The following is an 18,234-nucleotide window of genomic DNA, read 5'->3' on the forward strand; positions in this document are numbered from 1 at the left end:
AATGCTATGGGACTGTCAGTGTCCTCATTGTCATCCCCAGCAGGGACCTTGATGCAGTCTGACACCCCAGTTCATCTCCGCTGCCCCAGCCTTTCAGAGGCCTGCGTGACCATCACGTCACGCCTTCCAGCTCAGTTCTGCAGTGACTGTGATGCTGTGGTCCCAGCCCATCCCTGTGCCCAGCTCCGGGCTGGCTGACTCCAGTGCTGCTGCAGGACAGAAGGAAGCAGCTGGGGAGCTGGTTGGCAGCTTTCAATCCGATGGCGTGAAAACATATGCAGGAGCACAACAAACTCACCTACGGCATCCACACAGGATGGCTTACCCTGCAGCTCTGCATTAGCCTTCAGGACCAACCAAACGGCTGAGAAGCAACTGCTCTGGCCCACCCACAACCTGCCGAGGACACGTGATCAGCTGAGGGACTGGGACAGGAGTCCACACCAATGTTCCCTGTAAGCTGAGCACTTTGGCAGCCACCAGGAAGGATTCAAGTGCTGCCCAGCTGATTATCAGCGTGCCCACAGCCTGTGTTGCCTTGGTGCACATAACAAAACACTGGTCCAAATTTCCTCTCTCTGCTCTGCTTTACTGTGCAAGCTTGGGCCAGTCACTCATGTTCCCCCCATCTCCTCTATGCAACTAAGAGGCCCAGTTCACCTCTGGTCCCAGCTCCCTCACACCATGGGCAGCAGTCTGTAGCAATGCCATAAGGGCGCCCCATCAGACCAGCAGCATTTCCCAGCCATATGCCCCAGGACAAACAGCTCTACAAAGCCCCAGGGGGCAGAGCCTCAGTAACACGCTGATAACTAGAGCCCGGCAGTGCGAGGCAGGCCACTCACAGCTGAGAGGGGCCCGAGGAAGGACGGCAGCTCTGTCACCCTCGTTGGCAAGTGGGCAGTGGAGGCACCAAGACAGAAAGTGCCTGACTCCCCCATGGGCACACTGAGAGGAGGGGCCTGGGCCGGGAGATGAACCTGAATCTCCTGAGTTCCAGCCCAGTGCAGTAGTCACAGGGCTGGCCTCCTTCTGAGACTCAGGCCCTTTGTCGCTGCTTATCTTTTGGGAGGGGGGGCAGGAGGTTTGCTCCACGCGGGCCAAACACGTCCCTTTCACCCATGTGGCCAGAATGGTGCAGATGGGCCTGGAGACCTTCCCAGCCTCAGGTGCTCCAGGCAGGCGATGATGCAGACGCTGCCTGGTCTCACAGCCGCCACCAGATGGCGCTGCTCCCCAGCGGCTGCTGCCAGGCCCTGACTGGTGATCAGGGCTGAGGGTGCCACCTGCCTGGCGCCCCTCACCCGGGGCTGCCAGCCTAGCACTCTGCCCCGCAGCTGAGCACAACCCTTCACGACAGCCGGGGAGCCCGCACAGGCTGGGCTCATCCCCAGCTCAGCGGGGGGGAAACGAGCCACAGCGAGTCCGGAGCACAGGCTGAGCCCTGAGCCGCGGTCCCGCTACGTTTTCCCACCCAGGGGCGGAGGAAATTTGGTTGTGTGCACCACCAACAGAAACACCTGGTGCCGGCTGTGGGTGCCCTGGTGCTCAGCTGGGCGGCACCTGAATCCCTCCTGGGCGGCTGCCAAGCGCTCAGCTTACAGGGGACCCTGGTCCTGACCTGAGTTTCCGCTGCCCCGACCCCAGAGCTTCTAACAGGAGAGAGACCTCAGACAACGCCCCTGTCCAGATCCAAACTCCAGGGACCACTGCGCTCCGCATGCTGCCTCAGGGGGTGACCGGCACAGACCCCTCTGGGAGTTATTGCACCCCCAGCACAGCCCCACAATGGCCAGCACTGTTCTAAATCTCCTGCCAGTGCCCCCACCCCCGCACACACTGGCACCAAACGGGCCCGATGTCGCTGAATCCTCCTACCTCTTACCACACGTGCCCCCCGCCCGCCCGGGACTCCAGGGCCAGGTCTCCACCGAGCTAGTCGTTTAACCACGCGTGGCAATGGGCCGGCACCCCCCACCCCCAGCCCCACACCGCTGTGACCGACCCACACAGCGTGGCGCCCGGCTCAGCCGCACTCCCACTGTACAGGGCCAGAGCCAGGGGAGCAGGGCCAGGACTGTTCAGCAATTCACAGCCCCCTCCAGCACTGTCCCCCACTGCCCCGATTAACCCTTCGGGTGCTCTGCCATCCCTTCCTGGCCTTGGCTGGTCCCACGTCACCCACTGGTTGCCAGTGTAAGGAGCCACCTAGCTCCTGCCAGGAGCGTAATGCAGACACTGCCCAGTTACCCGTTCCCTGGGGCAGGCTGGGACACCAGGCCTTTCGCCAGCATGGCTGCTCTCTCTCTGCCCGTGGCTCAGGCCGCGTCCAGGGCTCCCTGTAAGATGAGCGCTTGGGCAGCCTCCCAGGAGAGATTCAAATGCTGCCCAGCGGTACGGCTAGTAGCCCAGCATCTGGATGCTGAGCGCCCCCGCAGCAGCCAAAGGCATTGAATTAAGCTCTTCCGTGGGATTACGGCTGAGCCCCACCCAGGCAATCCAATCAGGCGTCCTCAGGTAGAAGGATGTGGGTCTCTCTGGGCCAGGGACCCAGGGTCCTTTCCTTCCCCAGGCTGCCTTTCCAAGGCTCTTTATGTCCCCTGCCTAGAGTCAGACCAGAGACAGCAGCTGGGGGCCTGGCTCTTCCCTCCCCTGCACTCTCTGTCCCAGGGGATCTGGCTTCCGGGGCTTCTTGCCACTGACTGAGCTGTACTAGCCAGTCTACCTGCAACAGGCCTAGTCCCTCTGCCCTGTCTCCATTTGGCACAAGGCCAGAGCGAACTGGCTGCAGCTGAGGCTGGGACCACCCCTTCCCCACTCAGCGTCCAGGGGATGTTACCCCCTCCCCTCCTGCAGGGCCACCTGAACGCCTGCCACCGCCTTCTGCGGGGTCTCCAGGCACACAGCGAACACGGGCCAGAGCCAGGCGGTGCGCAGACAGGCCGTGTCAAGAGACACCCTCAAACCACACCTCCCCTGCAGCGGGGTCCCCCGCTGGGCCCCTCTGGGCTTCTCACCCCGCACTGCCCACGTCCCAGTCCTTCCACCAGACCCTGCGGCTAGGCCAGCACCTCCCACTGCTCTGCAAATGTGCTCCAAGCCTCACCCCCCACACACTGGTCCGCCTGTGCACCTCCAGCCTCTCTCTCTCTCTCTCTCTCACACACACAAACACACTGGTCCGCCTGTGCACCTCCAGCCTCTCTCTCTCCCTCTCTCTCTCTCTCTCACACACACACACACACTGGTCCGCCTGTGCACCTCCAGCCTCTCTCTCTCTCTCTCTCTCTCACACACACACACACACTGGTCCGCCTGTGCACCTCCAGCCTCTCTCTCTCTCTCTCTCTCTCACACACACACACACACTGGTCCACCTGTGCACTTCCAGCCTCTCTCTCTCTCTCTCTCTCTCCCTCTCTCTCTCACACACACACACACACACACACACACACTGGTCCGCCTGTGCATCTCCAGCCTCTCTCTCTCCCTCTCTCTCACACACACACACACACACACACACACACACACACACACACTGCTAGGCCCGCACCTCCCACTGCTCTGCCTGTGCACCTCCCCCCTGACCCTCCCTCCTCGCTGCTAGTCCTGCATCCCCCCCCCGTCACTTTGCCAAGGTGCCTTTGTCCTGTGCCATTGCACCTCCAGGCTCCAGCCCTGGCTTTTCCTGCAGGGCTTTTCCTAGCCAGGCTGAGGTTTAGGCGACGGCTGAGCGCCTGTGACAGACTCCTAGGAGAACGAGTCCATGTCAATCATAAGCTGAGCGAGAGCCGGACCCCGGTGCCCTCCTTGATGCCCTGCAGTCCCCAGGCACAGCTGGTCCCTGCACTGCCACACCTGGGGTGCCCTCAGAGCTGTCACTCCCCAGGCGGGGCCCTGCAGCAGCACCACCGCCTGGGACGTTTGGGGACCAGCCACCTGCTCAGCCGGGAGGGCTGGATGTTGAACGCCCACAGGGCAGACAAAGGCATTGAGTTAAGATGTTCCCATGGGACTATGGCGGAGCCGCCCGCTCCCCCACCGTGTGAGCCGACCTGACACCCACAGCTGGGGCTGGGGATGCCAGTGGCTGGCAGGAGAAGATGGACCGGTTCAGCCTGGGGAGGACATGCCAATGCCTAACGGTGAGGTACACAAACCCCTGGGCAAAGGGCCCGAGGGCTGGGGGGAGTCGCTCACACAGGCACTTTCCAAACCCAAGTGGGGGAGTTTTTTCTAACAGCTCCCCGGCGAGCCAGAGGGGACTGAGTGCCAGGAAGCCCTGTGCCGCGCCCTGCGGGAAGACAGACCAGCTGATCACAACGGTCTCGTCAGGCCCTATAAGCTCTACGCCTGCTCCCCCACCTCGCTTTCGGAACACCCAAAGCAAACGGTGCCCTCTCCAGGCTCCCACCACACAAGGGGGTCAAGCTGTATTGGCCACCCCTCCACTCGTGCCTGGCCCCAGCACTGGCCTGCGGCCCAGATGCCCCTCACCAGCCTTTCTCAGCATGGGCACAGCCTGCTTGAGCCCTCTGGGGTGGACAGTCCCTGGAGGTCGTACCAGAGACTCCACACACCCCCCCCACCAGTCTGCAAGCGAGGCTGTCATAGCCATGCCAGTGGCTATACCCACACACACCACAAACTCACACCTCCTGCCAGGCAGGCTGAGCACCCCAGCAACGACCAGACCTCAGTGGCGTCCCTACAGCAGGGGAACTGCTCCCCTGGCACCAGAACCAAGCAAAGAGCTTTCCCTCAGCAGCCTTCTGCCTGCCACCCATCCACCATCCTCTGAGATGCAGCTTGGGAGGGCTTCTAGTGCCAGGGACAAACGCAGCATGTGCTGCTCTTGGGCATCTGCTAATGGCGTCTGCCTGTCACTGCTTAAACGCCGCTCCAATGTGAACTACGCCAACCCTGGCCCCCGTGAGACGCGGAAGGCAAATGGCGAGTACACGTGAGCTGCGCACTCGCTGAACCTGCTCCAGTTGCTCGAGAGGCCCAGGAGGGCCCCATCTTCCCCACCGTGGCTTCTCCGACAGCCCCATAAACAACAGGGTGCTGAAGAGCCCGTGCGTGAGAGGCAGGCCCCTCACGGAGAGGCATGCGCTAGGCAGGCCAGCCCTGAGGCCCGACAGGGAGCAGAGATCTCGGCCGCAGAGGGGGCAGCGTAGCCAGGCGTCACCGGAGCAGGGTTTGCAGGAAGAAGCAGAGGCGCTGCCCACAGGAAGGGAGAGGCTGCTCTCGCCTGGGCAGAAGAGGCACAGGGGAGGGAAGGAAGGAGATGCACCACACGCCCCTCGGGGGGTTGTTCTGCAGGTGGCAGGTTTAATGGGGGGCGGGGCGGAAGATGGCGGCCAGATGAGCAGAGCTGGGGAAGGGCCTTGAAGGGGAGAATGAAGAGGGCCTAGGTACCTTCATGCTCATGGAGCAGGTGACCAATAGATGATGCAACAGGTTAACATACAAGCTAAATTTGCCCCCCTTCAGTCCCCATGGCGGCCGTTCCGGGGCACTCCCTGATCCCGGGCCCAGGGGCCGAACTGTAGTTGCCAGACCCCTCGGTCCCACTTTCGCTGGAGTTGGGGGGTGAGATGGAGGTGGAGTTTGAGAGGACAAATCCCAACCTACAGCCAACGAGCTAGGAGAAGGGCTCGGTGCAGGGCCGGGCAGCCCAGGCAGAGCACGCTGCCCAGTTCTGTACGTTTGCACCATTGGCATTCACGGGCCTTGTGCTGCCGGGGGTGCCTCTGCCTTACGACCGCTCACGGGACTTCTTGCCACCACTACAGGAGAGAAACAACAGACAGGACACCTGCATTCAGGGTCCGAGCTCCCAGCTCACTGCAGCGGGGAGCTTGGGAACAAATACCAAGAGATTAAGGTCTGCAAATGCCTCCACATGCAGCATCCTGGCCAAGGAGCTGTGAGTGCAGCGTTCCGGCTAACAGCCACATTTCCAACACATGCAACTTCCTTCCTACAGAAGCAGGAAGAGGCCAGAGAGACAGAGGGGCAGGCGGGCATAATGGGTGAGGTTTAGAGGAGAATGCAGATTGCTAAGAACATAAGAACGGCCACACTGGGTCAGACCAAGGTCCATCTAGCCCAGTGTTCTGTCTTCTGACCATGACCAATGCCAGATTCCCCCAGAGGGAGTGAACAGAACAGGTCGCCATTGAGTTATCCCTCTCCTGTCATCCATTTCCAGCCTCTGACAAACAGAGGCTAAGGCCACCATTCCGACCCATCCAGGCTAAAAAGTATTGATGGGCCTAACCTCCATGAAATGATCTAGTTCTTTTTTGAACCCTGTTAAAGCCCTGGTCTTCACAACATCCTCTGGCGAGGAGTTCCACAGATTATTTGTCCACTGTGTGAAGAAATTTTACATCTGCTACCCATTTACTTTATTTGGTGACCGCTAGTTCTTATGTTATGGGAACAAGTAAATTACTTGTCTTTATTTCCTTTCTCCCCACCTGTCATGATTTTATAGACCTGCCCCACCAGTCTCCTCTTTTCTAAGTTGAAAAGTCTCAGTATTGTTAATCTCTCTTCACATGGCGCCCGTTCCTACTCCCTCATCATTCTGAACCTTTTCCAATGCCAAGATATCTTTTTTGAGACACGGCGACCCCGTCTCTACACATATTCAAGAAGTGGGTGCACCATGGATTTATACAGAAGCAATAAGATATTTCTTTGTCTCTACCCCTTTTAAATGATTCCTGGCATTCTGTTGGCTTTCATGCCTGCTGCTAAACATTGAGTGGATGTTTTCAGAGAACTATCCACAATGACTCTGAGGTCTCTCTCTTGAGTGGTTATAGCTAAATTATTCCCCATCATTTTGTATGTATAGTTGGGATTATTATTTTCCAATGTACATTACTTTGCATTTTTCAACATTAAAATCCATTTACCATTTTGTTGCTTGGTCTCCTAGCTCTGTGAGATCCTTTTGCAGCTCCTCGTAGTCTGATTTGGTCTTAACTATCTTGAGCAGTTAAGTATCATCAGCAAATTTTCCCGGCTCCCTGGCACAAGGCTGACAGTTCCCACTGATGTGAACAAGTGACTTTTTGTGCTGTCTCTCAAACACCGGCAGTGCCAGGGGCTCTCACATATTAATGGTGCAGGTCGCCGGCTTGACAGCCCTGGAGGCTGAAGCTCTTGGCTTCACCCCAGAATCGATACAGCCCTGACCATGCTGTTTCCCACACATGCCCTGAGCCCCCACCGTCTCCAGTCCTCACCAGGCAGGGTCTTCCCTGGGCAGCAGAGCAGAACTCGGTCTCTATGGCCCATCCAGGCCTCTCTCCAAGGAGCCCCCCACAAATGGTCACTGTCATGCCGGGCTCTGCTGAGGGCACTGGCGGAGCTTCTGCAGGGCTGGTGGGTTTCAAAGGTGGGCCCATTCCCATGGATCCTCCCACACAGTCATCTTGGCGCACAGGCTGAACCCTTCTGTCCTGAGAGGAGTTTCTCTGCAGGATGTTAAACAGGGATAGGCCCGTCACTGTATAATCATCAACCCAGCTTTCTCCTGGGATCGGAGGTGCGGGGGGAGAATCCATAGGCTCAGCTGTTATTGATAGTTGTCAGACAACTGCCCCCCAGAGGAGGGGATGCTCCTGGTTCTCTCCTGCTTGACAAGAGATCAATACAGATCTTGTGACTTGTGGGAAGGGCACCCCTTCACACTTCCAGGGTGCTCCCAGTGGGGCCAGGTAATGCCACCGCCAGACTGGGAGCTGAGAAAGATAATTCCCCCTGTGAGGCCAGTCCTGCGGAGAAGACGCTCTTCTTCACTTCCTAGCTGACTCCCCGAGTGGAAGAGCCTTGGGTGCATTTGCCGGTGTTACTATACCTCTAGAGACTGAGCTCGGGAGATGGTGAGAGAAAAACCTCCCAGCTAATCACAGCACTTTCTCCCTTTGGCACGTGCCTCTTATTTACTCAGATTCCTTTCTTCTCCCCCGTCCTTTTCACTGCGTAGCCATTGACTCACTCAGCTGGGAGAATATCCCTAACCAGGCTCCCTCTCTTTTTTCCACCCATGGGCAGAATAAATTTTGTTATGTGCACCGCAGCATGTGCAGAAGTGCACCACCCATAGAAACGCATGCTGCCAGCTGTGCGCGGCTGTGGGCACTCTGCTAATCAGCTGGGCAGCATCTGAATCTCTCCTGGGTGGCTGCCTAAGCGCTCAGCTTACAGAGAACGCTGCTCCCGCGCCACACAATTTTTGTTTGGGAGGGATTCCATTGGGTTCATGCTAAAGCATTTGCTCAGCACCTTTAAATAAGCTTTAATATAATATATGGCACAGCTCGGGCCACATCCCCAGCAAGTGCAGATCAGCACAGCCCCGCTGACTTCAACAGCTTTTCTTGTATTGATACCAGCTGAGGCACAAGCCACTTGCCTTCAAAGCTCTTCATCGCTTGAGGAACCTGACAAGGTGAGTTCACCTTGCCCCCGTTTTAGAGACAGAGAAACCGAAACACTGAGAAGCAAGCAATTTGTCCAGCTCCCATGCCCCTATTGACAATAGCATCCACTGCCCACCAGCCAGGCCCTGCTGGGCTGACTCCGAATTTGTCAAAAATCAAATCAATGAATCAAAGGCAGAGCTTGGAGGTGACAGATTCCAGCCCTGTACTCTGTGCCCTGGATCCCATTAGCTCCCACCGCTCACGGATGCTCTTTTGAAATCTCTCCTACACACAGATCTGAGAGTGCACGTAGCAACGACTCCTTCGATGACACACAGCCAGAACCCAGTAACAGCCAGGACTGGTGTGTCCCTAGAGCAGCTTATGGTCACAAGAGTTATTACTTCTTCAGATGACAGGAAATTGATGGCATTCCCCAGAATGTCAGTTCCGTTTCTCCTGGGGCTGGGATTGAGCTAGGAGATGGGGGAAGTGCTTTGGGTTCTTTCTAAGAAATTCAACAACTTCTCCAGCTGGGGACAGTGGCACTGGCTGTCTACACACACGTTTGTTTACACAGTGTCTCTGGGATATGCAGGATTAGCAGGGAGGGGAGCAGACCCACCAGATCTGGGCAACAGGGGCTCTCTGGGAATAAGGAGACACGACATTACTTTTTCATCCCAGAGGATCCCAAAGTACTTTGCAAGCTCTACTCAATGTCACCCCCATCCTCGCTGTAGTGGGCAGGGACATATTTGAGCCATAGAGACCTGGCACACAGAGTGCCCTATGATAACCGTTAACGTTACCCTGTACGACCAGGTGCCCCAGTGCAGAAAGCTACCTGGGGCTCCCCATAGGCTGTGTCTGGCACCTGGGGTCACACCTGAGCTTTCAAGAAATTGGGGTGTTTTGCTCCCAATTACTAGGCCGCTGAGGCAGCCCCTTTTCGGGCAGCTCTCCAACCTCGCATGCTTGTTTCAGGAGAAACCCTTAGGGTTGGGCAGGTCCAGTAAAGGTGCTATGGAAGCAATGGAGCGCGTTCTCTCAGGCTGCCTTGGGGAGGGTGGCTTGGTAAGGGCTAGCCCTGAACAGAGGGAAGTAACGGTGGGCCCCTGGCAGAAGAACACCACAAAAGAAGAGGGTGGATTGCCGGAGTACGAGCACTCGGTTAAACCCCCTCCCTGTTCTGGTCAAGGGCTAAACCCTTCCCTGAGGACAAGGAAGGGGTGTGATGCCTGGAGACTATTTTGCTGCTGGACTACAGCAGCAGCTCAAAGCCGGGAGTGAAGGACACCTTAAAACCAGTACATAGGTGTGTGGAGGGCTGCCCTGACGTGGCCTTTGGCTTTCATCTGAGCCTACCCCTTTGATCGCAGAGGCAGAAAACCATCACCTCCCACCATCGTGTAACACAGTGCACAAGGGGCTCAGACAGAAGTTTGCCGAAATCATAGAAAATGAACCTGCACCAGATATCCCCCTCCAAATATATAGACATACCAATCTCCACGTCTAAGAAGCAGCCTTTCGCGAGCTGCACACGCCTTGCAGTGCAGTGGTTATGCACAATATAAGAAATGTTCCTTTCTTTAGTTGGGCGTGGGATGGGAACGAACCTCATCATTACACATTCAAAAGAGGGGATTCATTTGCCCTGTTATAATCAGACATCCAAAAAAGGCTTCTGAAAACAAGTCCACCATATGTTCTTGATTTGTGAACAAACACACAACAGCTGCAAGCAACACCTTGACTGTACTCAAGAAAGCCCCCAGATAACCCTCTGAAACAGAAAAGCTGCAAGCCAAAAATTTAAACACACCAACAGGAAGATTGCGAAGTGACCCTGTCCTCCTCATTCCTTCCTCAGCAAAGACACTCAAGCAGACAGCAGTAATTTGTCTGAAACCACAACAGTGCAAACAGCACACACCCGCACACAAGCACCCTGGTCTCTGGTGACAATGGAACAATAATGGCAAGTATGGAAGTGAAAGTTACTCAGTTTTCATGGGTTGACACACACAAAAGAAAAAGGCTCAGAGTCAACTCCCGCTCCACTAAAAAAAAATTCATTCTGGTCATGCAGCAGGAAGGTTGCTGTGAACAGACCACAAAGCACATTCCGAACGCAAAACCAGAGGAGTTGGTGATTCATTGCATGTACAGTGCGGATGGAATTTCCACCTTCTGAGCTCCCTACACCTGGCCTGGGCCTTCCCAAAGAGCCAACTGGGGAGGGAGGAGGGATAAGAAACATTAGGAGGGTGACTTACCTTCCACAGTTGCAGTGACAAACTCGGTCTTCTCCTCGTAAATGTGGTAGGATGTAATTGTGAAACCGGTCCAGCAGCGCATTCATGTCCATCAAGCAAGCTATTGCCTGTAAGAGCCCACAACCAAGGCATCGGGTCAACTCTAGATGATGGAATAAAACATTGACTCTAGTTTGGTTGCTAAAGACTGGAGCAGTCATTAAAAAAAAAAATCAAAGGCTGATTTTTTAAAATTTTTTTAATGGGACACACACACACACACACACACAGAGGCACACCAAATAAACCACACACACAGTACTGTGATGGGAGGAGGGAAATGCAGGCGATTAGCAAAATCTCTTACCATAACGATAGAGGCGCCCAGGATCATGAAAATCATGGTGTTTGCATTCATGGACATCAACTGGAAATTGACAAATGTTTTGTCTATTTCCCCCCCCCCCCGAATAAATAAATAAATAAATAAATAAATAAATAAAGCAGCTGCCCGGTTATTCCCGGAGGTCAGACTTGGTCACATCTGCCCCCTTCTGTCGCCCGACTGCAATCCGGGTGCGGGGGGGGGGCGGGCGCCTGGCCCCCAGCACCCCCCCTCCTGTCCCCCTCGCGCCGGGAATGCCTCGCTCTCCCTCTCGCTGTCTTTTTCTAGGACAAATGTGACAGGTACCGAAAAAAAAAAAATCCCCGTCTCCCCCCGGCAGGCGGCTGGAGCCCTGCGCACGCCGCCCCCCACGCAGCCCTGCATGCAGCAACTGGAAATGGAGCCAGCCCCAAAATACACCAGCGGGGGGAGGGGGCACAGCACCAGGGGCTCAACCAGTCAATATTTGGAAGGCCGGGGGGGGACACAAAGCACAAGCGGCCCCTCCCATTCCCCCCCCCCCCGAAATCAGCAGCCGATTGGTGCAACACCGGCCGCAGAAAGGAATCCGACCGCGCGCAGAGCCCGGACCAGCCCCCCCCGGCCCCAGCCAGCTGCGCCCCCTTCCCCCGCCGCTGCCCCCCCCCAGCCCCCCGCTCCGCCGACAGCCCGCGCGGCCCGGAGCTCCGCGAGCGGCGCCGCCCCCTGCCCGCGCCGCTTGGGGTGACACTGCAGCTGGCACGGCTCTGCCGCACCATGCAGCCCGCCGGGGGGCGGGGGGGGGGGACGAAATACCTGCCGCTCGTACGCGCTGCCGGCCCTGCACGGCGGCGGGACCCCCCCACCCCCGCCTTTCCCCTCCCGGGGATAGAGAGGAGCCGGGCGTGCATGGATCTCGCTGCAAACCCGCCTCCCCCCGGGCCTGCCCCCCCGCACCCCGGTTCGGAGCGTCGCTGCAAGGAGGTGGGGGGCAGATGCACCCCCCCTTCTCATACACACACACGCGCCATCCCGGCCCACCCGAGGCATTTACCTACGGTGATCCAGCCCCAGGCGCATGGCTCGGGCCAGGAGCGCTGCACAGCTGCCTTCTCTTACCACCCCCCCCGCCCGCCAGCTCCCCACTTTCCGGGCGGCGCGGTTCGGGACCGCCGCGCAAGGAAGGGGGTTTGAGCCCGATTTTCAATCGCCTTCGCGCCCCCTGCGCATCCTTCCCCCACCCCAGCGGACAACCCCCGCAGAGGAATTAGCGGGGCTCGGAAATAAGGGAACGGAGCAGCCCCCCCGCGCCCCCCAGCACACACACAGCGGCAGGACGCACAAGGCGCGTGCTGGATCGGGGCTCCCCCTCCCACCCCCAGCACACAGCAGCTGGGTTGGCTAAGCCAACCGGCAGAGGGCAAGAGGCAGGGGGGAGACGGTCAGTTGGAGGCATAGTTGGGGGGGTGGATTCTCCTAGGGGAACCCAGTGACCCTGACACCCTTCCCACAGTTGACCAGAGAAGCCGAGGGCCTGTGTTACAAGGGGCTTGTGTCGGTGGCTGAATTAGCAAGATCAGGACTCGAACTCCTGATCAAGTCCTCCTAATCTCTCCGTGGACCTCTACTTCTAGTGCCTAATAGGCCTTGGTGCAGCAGTTCCCTGACATACTATCGCCCTCTGCTGGCCGGTTTCCATCCATAGCTAACAGGCTCATTCCTTGTCTCTTTCATTGCTCTCCACTGGGCCCCAGCATCCATGTTTGGGAAGTCACTATACTGGTAATTGGGGTCTCCAGATGCGGGGCAAGGGGACTCAATTAATATAAAGGAAACAGGGATTCTAAGGTGGGGGAGAGGATCATAGAATCACTCATCCTGCAATGTTGGGTTGGCAAGGCACCTTGAAAAGTCAACCCGTACCCCCTAGAGACCATCCCAGGCTGTTTTTTTTCTGACCCCCACCCACCAGCCATTCTGGTCTTGGAACCCCCCCAAAATAGAGATTCCACAACCTCCTTTGAAAATCTCTTCCAGGAATATACCAGGCACACGATTAGAAAGTTTTTCCTAGTGGCAAATTCAAATATCCACAGCCGTACATTAAGCCCATTCATGTTTGTGGTGCACTACAGTGCTTTAGTGGCAGTGCAGGATTCTAACAATATAGGGATAGATTCTCATCAATCTTCCCCCCGGGATCAGTCACACCACTACAGAACAGGCAGGAGTGCCAGGCAGGTTAGACCCCTAAGGTTGCATTCTTCTAGCAGAGGGAGAAGCTTTGCTGTTAAAGCCTTTCAGCCAGGTTTTTAAAACCTGTTTTCCAAGCAAATAAAGCAGAACATCCTGTATCATACTCACCTCAGTGCAACTCGTTTGACCTCACTGGGTGAGCCTGTGCTCACCTTTGACTCTCTGGAAAAATAAGTGAACATCAGATATAGGTATTTCCTTACAAAAATTTCTCTCCCAAACATATTGAAAAGTATGGTGGGGGGGCAGACACCAGCAATGTTCCTGCTAATCTTTTCCACCCATGTGTGGACTTTTTCCATCCACATGCAGAATAAATTTTGTTATGTGCACCAAGCCATGGGCATATGTGCACTACCCATAGAAATACATGCTGCTGGCTGTGGACACTCTGCTAAGTGGCGAGGCAGCACTGCAATCTCTCCTGAGTGGCCGCACAAGCACACAGCTTACAGGGAACACAGATCACTGGGAGGAGTGGTGGTGTCGGAGTCACTGCAATGGAATCCTGTGAAAACACACAACTCAGTGTTATCAGACCTGGCTCACACATACTGCTTTCATCCTGAAGGTCCTGTCCTTTCCCCTTGATGGACCCTACGTGCAATGCATTTCTGAAGCTTATTAGATCAAAACAGATTTTTTCAGGGGGGGGAGTTGTTTGTGTTTTTTGTTCTTTGCCCCATAATGGCATTCAGACAGCTTTCCTTATATAATGACTTCTGTTATATAATCTCCCTTCTTTAAGGAGCAATCATTAACCTACTAGTGGGTATGGAAAAGACCAAAATACTGTCACATAATTAACGTCACTAAATTGTGTCCTGAAATTAGAACACAAATTGCACTGCAGATTAAAGAAAAGCGTGCACATAAAAGATGCGATATCCTGGATCTTTTGTGCCAGTGGCACAGAAGATAGTTGGGGAAAGGGACTGGGTGGACTATTTCAGTTCTGTCCTTCCCAAAGGAGCAACGTGACTACGGCTGAGGCTTGTTCCTCATTCTACTCAGCCTGGGCCTGGTTTCCTGTCTCGCTGAGCCGTGAAACAGTTTCTATGGTCTACGTGCAGACTTCTGGGAGGGTAAAGCAGAAGTAGTGCAGCTTGTGCTCTGCTCGCTGTACTTTTTTAAAGTAAAAACCACACTAAATCAAAACAGCAGTTAGCTCTAAAATGAGTTTCTGGGAATTGTGTGTTGTGGGTTGCCCCACACTGGAATGAAAAGAGTTAAAAATAGCTCTGGGAGAGGGCCATTCTGGGATCCAATTAGAAGGAAGTATGACACAGCCAATCAGGGCCCAGTTAGGCCCCTATAAAAAGGAGGCCTGGACAAGGGAAACTCACTCTCATCCCAGCTCTGGAGGGAGAGGCACCTAGCTGCCTGGTGGTGAGGGTACTGGGGGATAGAGCAGTGGTAAGGAAAGGCAGAGTGTGGGAACACTGCCAAGGGGCAGTATTGTGAGGAAAGGGGTGCTGTGATCCAGCAGTGAACTTAAAGTTATGTAGGTTCCTCTGTACACCATGACTCTAAATAACTTGAAAACGCTGAAATAAGGGGTGGAATATGTCAGATTGTTAGCAGCAGCAGCATGGCCTGCTGTTTAGAATGCTCAAACTTAAACTGCAGCACATGGAGGGAAAAGAGGGTAGCCAGAACAGCCTGTGTTCAAATGAACATTGCAGTTAACAACTCTAGCATGAGAAATATCATTGGCATCTTTCATGACTGTACATGATCAGGACTTTTGCTTAAAAATGACAGCTCTCAATAAGGTAGGGAGAACAAGTTCCGAAACGAATCATGAGGGAATAGCTCCGCCTACCAAATCACCAGCCCCTGAGAATCTCATTTCCTTTACTTCACAGTAAACTCCAACAGAATTTATTACCCCATCCTCCAGCTCTGCCCACTATAATCTTTATGTATTTTATTGATTTAACTACAGTTCTCTCTTGCCTGATTATTCTGAGTCTAGCACTCCCCCATGTTTCTCTCAGACTCCAGCTTTGAAGCTGACAGCTGGATATAAGCTGCTGTCCTAGGTCCTTAGACAGGCCTATTTTTAAGCATCATGTTGTGCAGGGTTCACTGAGCTCAGTTACTCTGCTAAGTAACTTTATTGTAGACAAGTATCAGAGAGGCAGCCGTGTTAGTCTGTAGCTTTGAAAACAAGAAGTCTTGTGGCACTTTATAGACTAACAGATATTGCCCCAGAGCAACATCACTGCTTGCTCCATGATGCTCTGCCTGCACCTAGCTTTTTCCTAATAAAACTTCCCATGTGGCAAACTCCTACAAGTGGTTGTGTGAGTGGAGACCCAGCACAGGGAAGGTAAGGCCATAGAATGGCATCCAAACTCAGACTGTGGGCCATAACTTGGCTGAGACCAGTAGGATGCTGGAGTAGCCAAGGACCTAGTGTTTGTCTGCTGTGCTCAGAGACCTACAACTATGGATATGCTGCTGGCCTTATCTAGCTTGATACTTCCACCACAGCCACCCCCAGCAGAGCAGTGAGGGGAAAGTTTAAGATACAGCTGCTTGGGGACAAGGTGATGGTGTCCACCTAGCCTGATAAAAACAGATTGTCATTTGCCTCTTTTTTTCATTTAACAACAGAGATTGTTTTTGGTAGCTAACCAGACTCTCTCCAGATTTAAGAGCAAGGAGCTATTTAGCTAGCACAGCCTTTCATCTTCCCCCTCACAGCAGCTTAGGTCACCAGTGAAATTTGTTGGCATTAGCCTCATGCAGTTAGGGCTCATACAACTTGTCAGAATGGGACATTTGTCATGGTGTCACCTGGATCAGCTTTTAAACCAATGTAAGTCAATGGTAAGGACATTTTGACACCATAGCATGAGAGCTGCTTACTGCAATTCATGGCTGAGTTATTTCCAGAAACCCATTTGCGAGACATTAGCTTCATGCCTGACAAAAAGGAGGAGCCTTCATCAAACCTTAGAAAGCTCAAGTAAGAGCCAAGATCCATAAGCACAACAGAAAAGCAAAGACTTTGGAAAAGGAACTTGTGTAAAGAGTGAGATGTTGAATTGTAACCTAGAAACCCCACATCTGACAGGTAGTGGGAGCAAATCCCCAAACCAATTAAGGGTGGGACCTGCTAAGGACTCAGCTAGGGCAGAGAAGTTTTGAGCAGTTTTTCTATGTAGGTGACCTAAATGTACAAGACATATTGACAACCTTGTAGGTGCAAGGGGAAGCAAGGCCTTGTAAACACATTAATATTAAATCAATGTGACATTTCATGGTAAGTTCATGTAGTAAATACAAAATGGAGTCACTAAACATAGCAGAAATCACTGTGCAGAATCTATCAGTCTTGGCCACCTCTTCTGTGTTATAAATATTGGAGAGAGCCAGGACCAACACCCATTCTGACCAACTGAGGGCCAAGCAACTATATCCAAGAGTCCAGGAAGAGATTTATCCCTTAATTATTTTTCCTATCTGGATGTTAAGAGCATCAACTGCAGAGTGAGGAAAATTGATTCCACGCTCTTCTGCTCTGAAAACAGAAAATTATTCCTATTGACTAGGCAGGTGCAGATGGTATATCTAGAAAGAGTGAGCTTAACTGCTCCATATATACTCTTGTTAAACCTTTAAGGGATGTCAGAATACCCATACAATTAAAGTGCTGCATCCACTACAAATCACTTTCATCCAGATATCCCAACTATGTGCAAGTTTTAAACTTGCCTTTTTAATTTTTTCTTCAACCTGTGCAGCCCATTTCCATAGTTGTGAACAGATTCATTTTTTCCCCCCCTTTCATCCCCATTGGTCTGACATATACCTTAAAAGGCATTTTTTGGGCACCTACACCACTCAAGTAGCATCGATTTTTTTAAAAGGAAAAATTTTTTTTCCTAGACTCTACCCCATTACTGGCGACTATGGCAGAGACACTAGAGACAAACAGGGAAACATTTAGAGTACAAATCCATCTCTCCTTTGCCATCACATAAACTGAATTCAGAATCAAGAAGTGTCAGCACAAGAACAGAGCAAGGTACAAATGGGAAGCAACCCCCTGCCGCTCCCCGAGCAGTTAGAATCACTTTTCATTGGACTGTAGGCCCCTCCATAATACCAGTTTATACACTGTCACAAAATTAAATGTTTCTGAGGTTGTTGTGCATGAGCACTGAACATGTTTTGTTAACTCCCATTGTATGTGTCTATGTACATACACATCCAGTCAAAAGGCATCCTTTGAGTACATACAAATGAGCTGTGTATATGTCTCCCTCTAAAAGAGAAGTATCCTGACAGCTTTAGCCATTGTGTGGATTCATGTATAGAAACTCAGAATAATTTCAGCCAAAATTATTCCATTTGCCAAAAGGCTAATATGCTGTTCCTGTAAATAATGCATAAACCACTTGAATCTCCTCCTCAGCCATCTTCCTCCTCAAATTTACACAAAGGACTTTGATCTAAAGACATGCAGGGGTGGGGAACACCACAGAATCACCTCCTCCTTTCTAACTTGTGCTTTGCCACTCACAGGAATTTTTCACTGGGAAGAAATATTTATCATCAAGGCAGGAAAAAAACTGTTGGGGCCTCAAATTCCACGTGCTAAGCTGCATGGTGAAACCTATCCCAGGAATAGCTGCCAGAGTAGTTTTGCTTCTAAAGAGTGAAAATGGAAGTGGGATACAGCTCCATGCACATCACTTGCTTCTTCTTGCCCAGGGTACAAAGCTAAGATTGGGAGGGGTAGAGCACTAACTCTTTCCATGCTGTTCTCTCAAAATCATTCTGGATGACTGACATACAAAAGGCCTAAGCAGCCCAAAAAACTTTAGCCTTTCTGGAGTTTTTTTTGACTGCAAATATTCCCAAAGCAACCAGCCGTGATGTCACCAACGGA

General features: G+C 53.3%; 1 protein-coding gene across 1 annotated transcript in view; it reads right to left on the reverse strand.

The window, feature by feature from the left end:
• Positions 1-12,140, reverse strand: part of TMEM240 (transmembrane protein 240) — a 29,398-nt gene extending 17,258 nt beyond the window's left edge. Inside the window, exons 1-3 of the mRNA XM_074975763.1 lie at positions 12,127-12,140; positions 11,076-11,135; positions 10,730-10,836 (exon numbers count right to left, since the gene is read on the reverse strand). Of these exons, the coding sequence (XP_074831864.1) occupies positions 10,730-10,836; positions 11,076-11,132 (164 nt within the window). The 5' untranslated portion in view covers positions 11,133-11,135; positions 12,127-12,140. The remainder of the gene's footprint in view (positions 1-10,729; positions 10,837-11,075; positions 11,136-12,126) is intronic.
• Positions 12,141-18,234: the final 6,094 nt, after the last annotated feature.

This window comes from Carettochelys insculpta, chromosome 23 (assembly GCF_033958435.1).
Source record: "Carettochelys insculpta isolate YL-2023 chromosome 23, ASM3395843v1, whole genome shotgun sequence".
Taxonomy (NCBI): Eukaryota; Metazoa; Chordata; order Testudines; family Carettochelyidae; genus Carettochelys; species Carettochelys insculpta.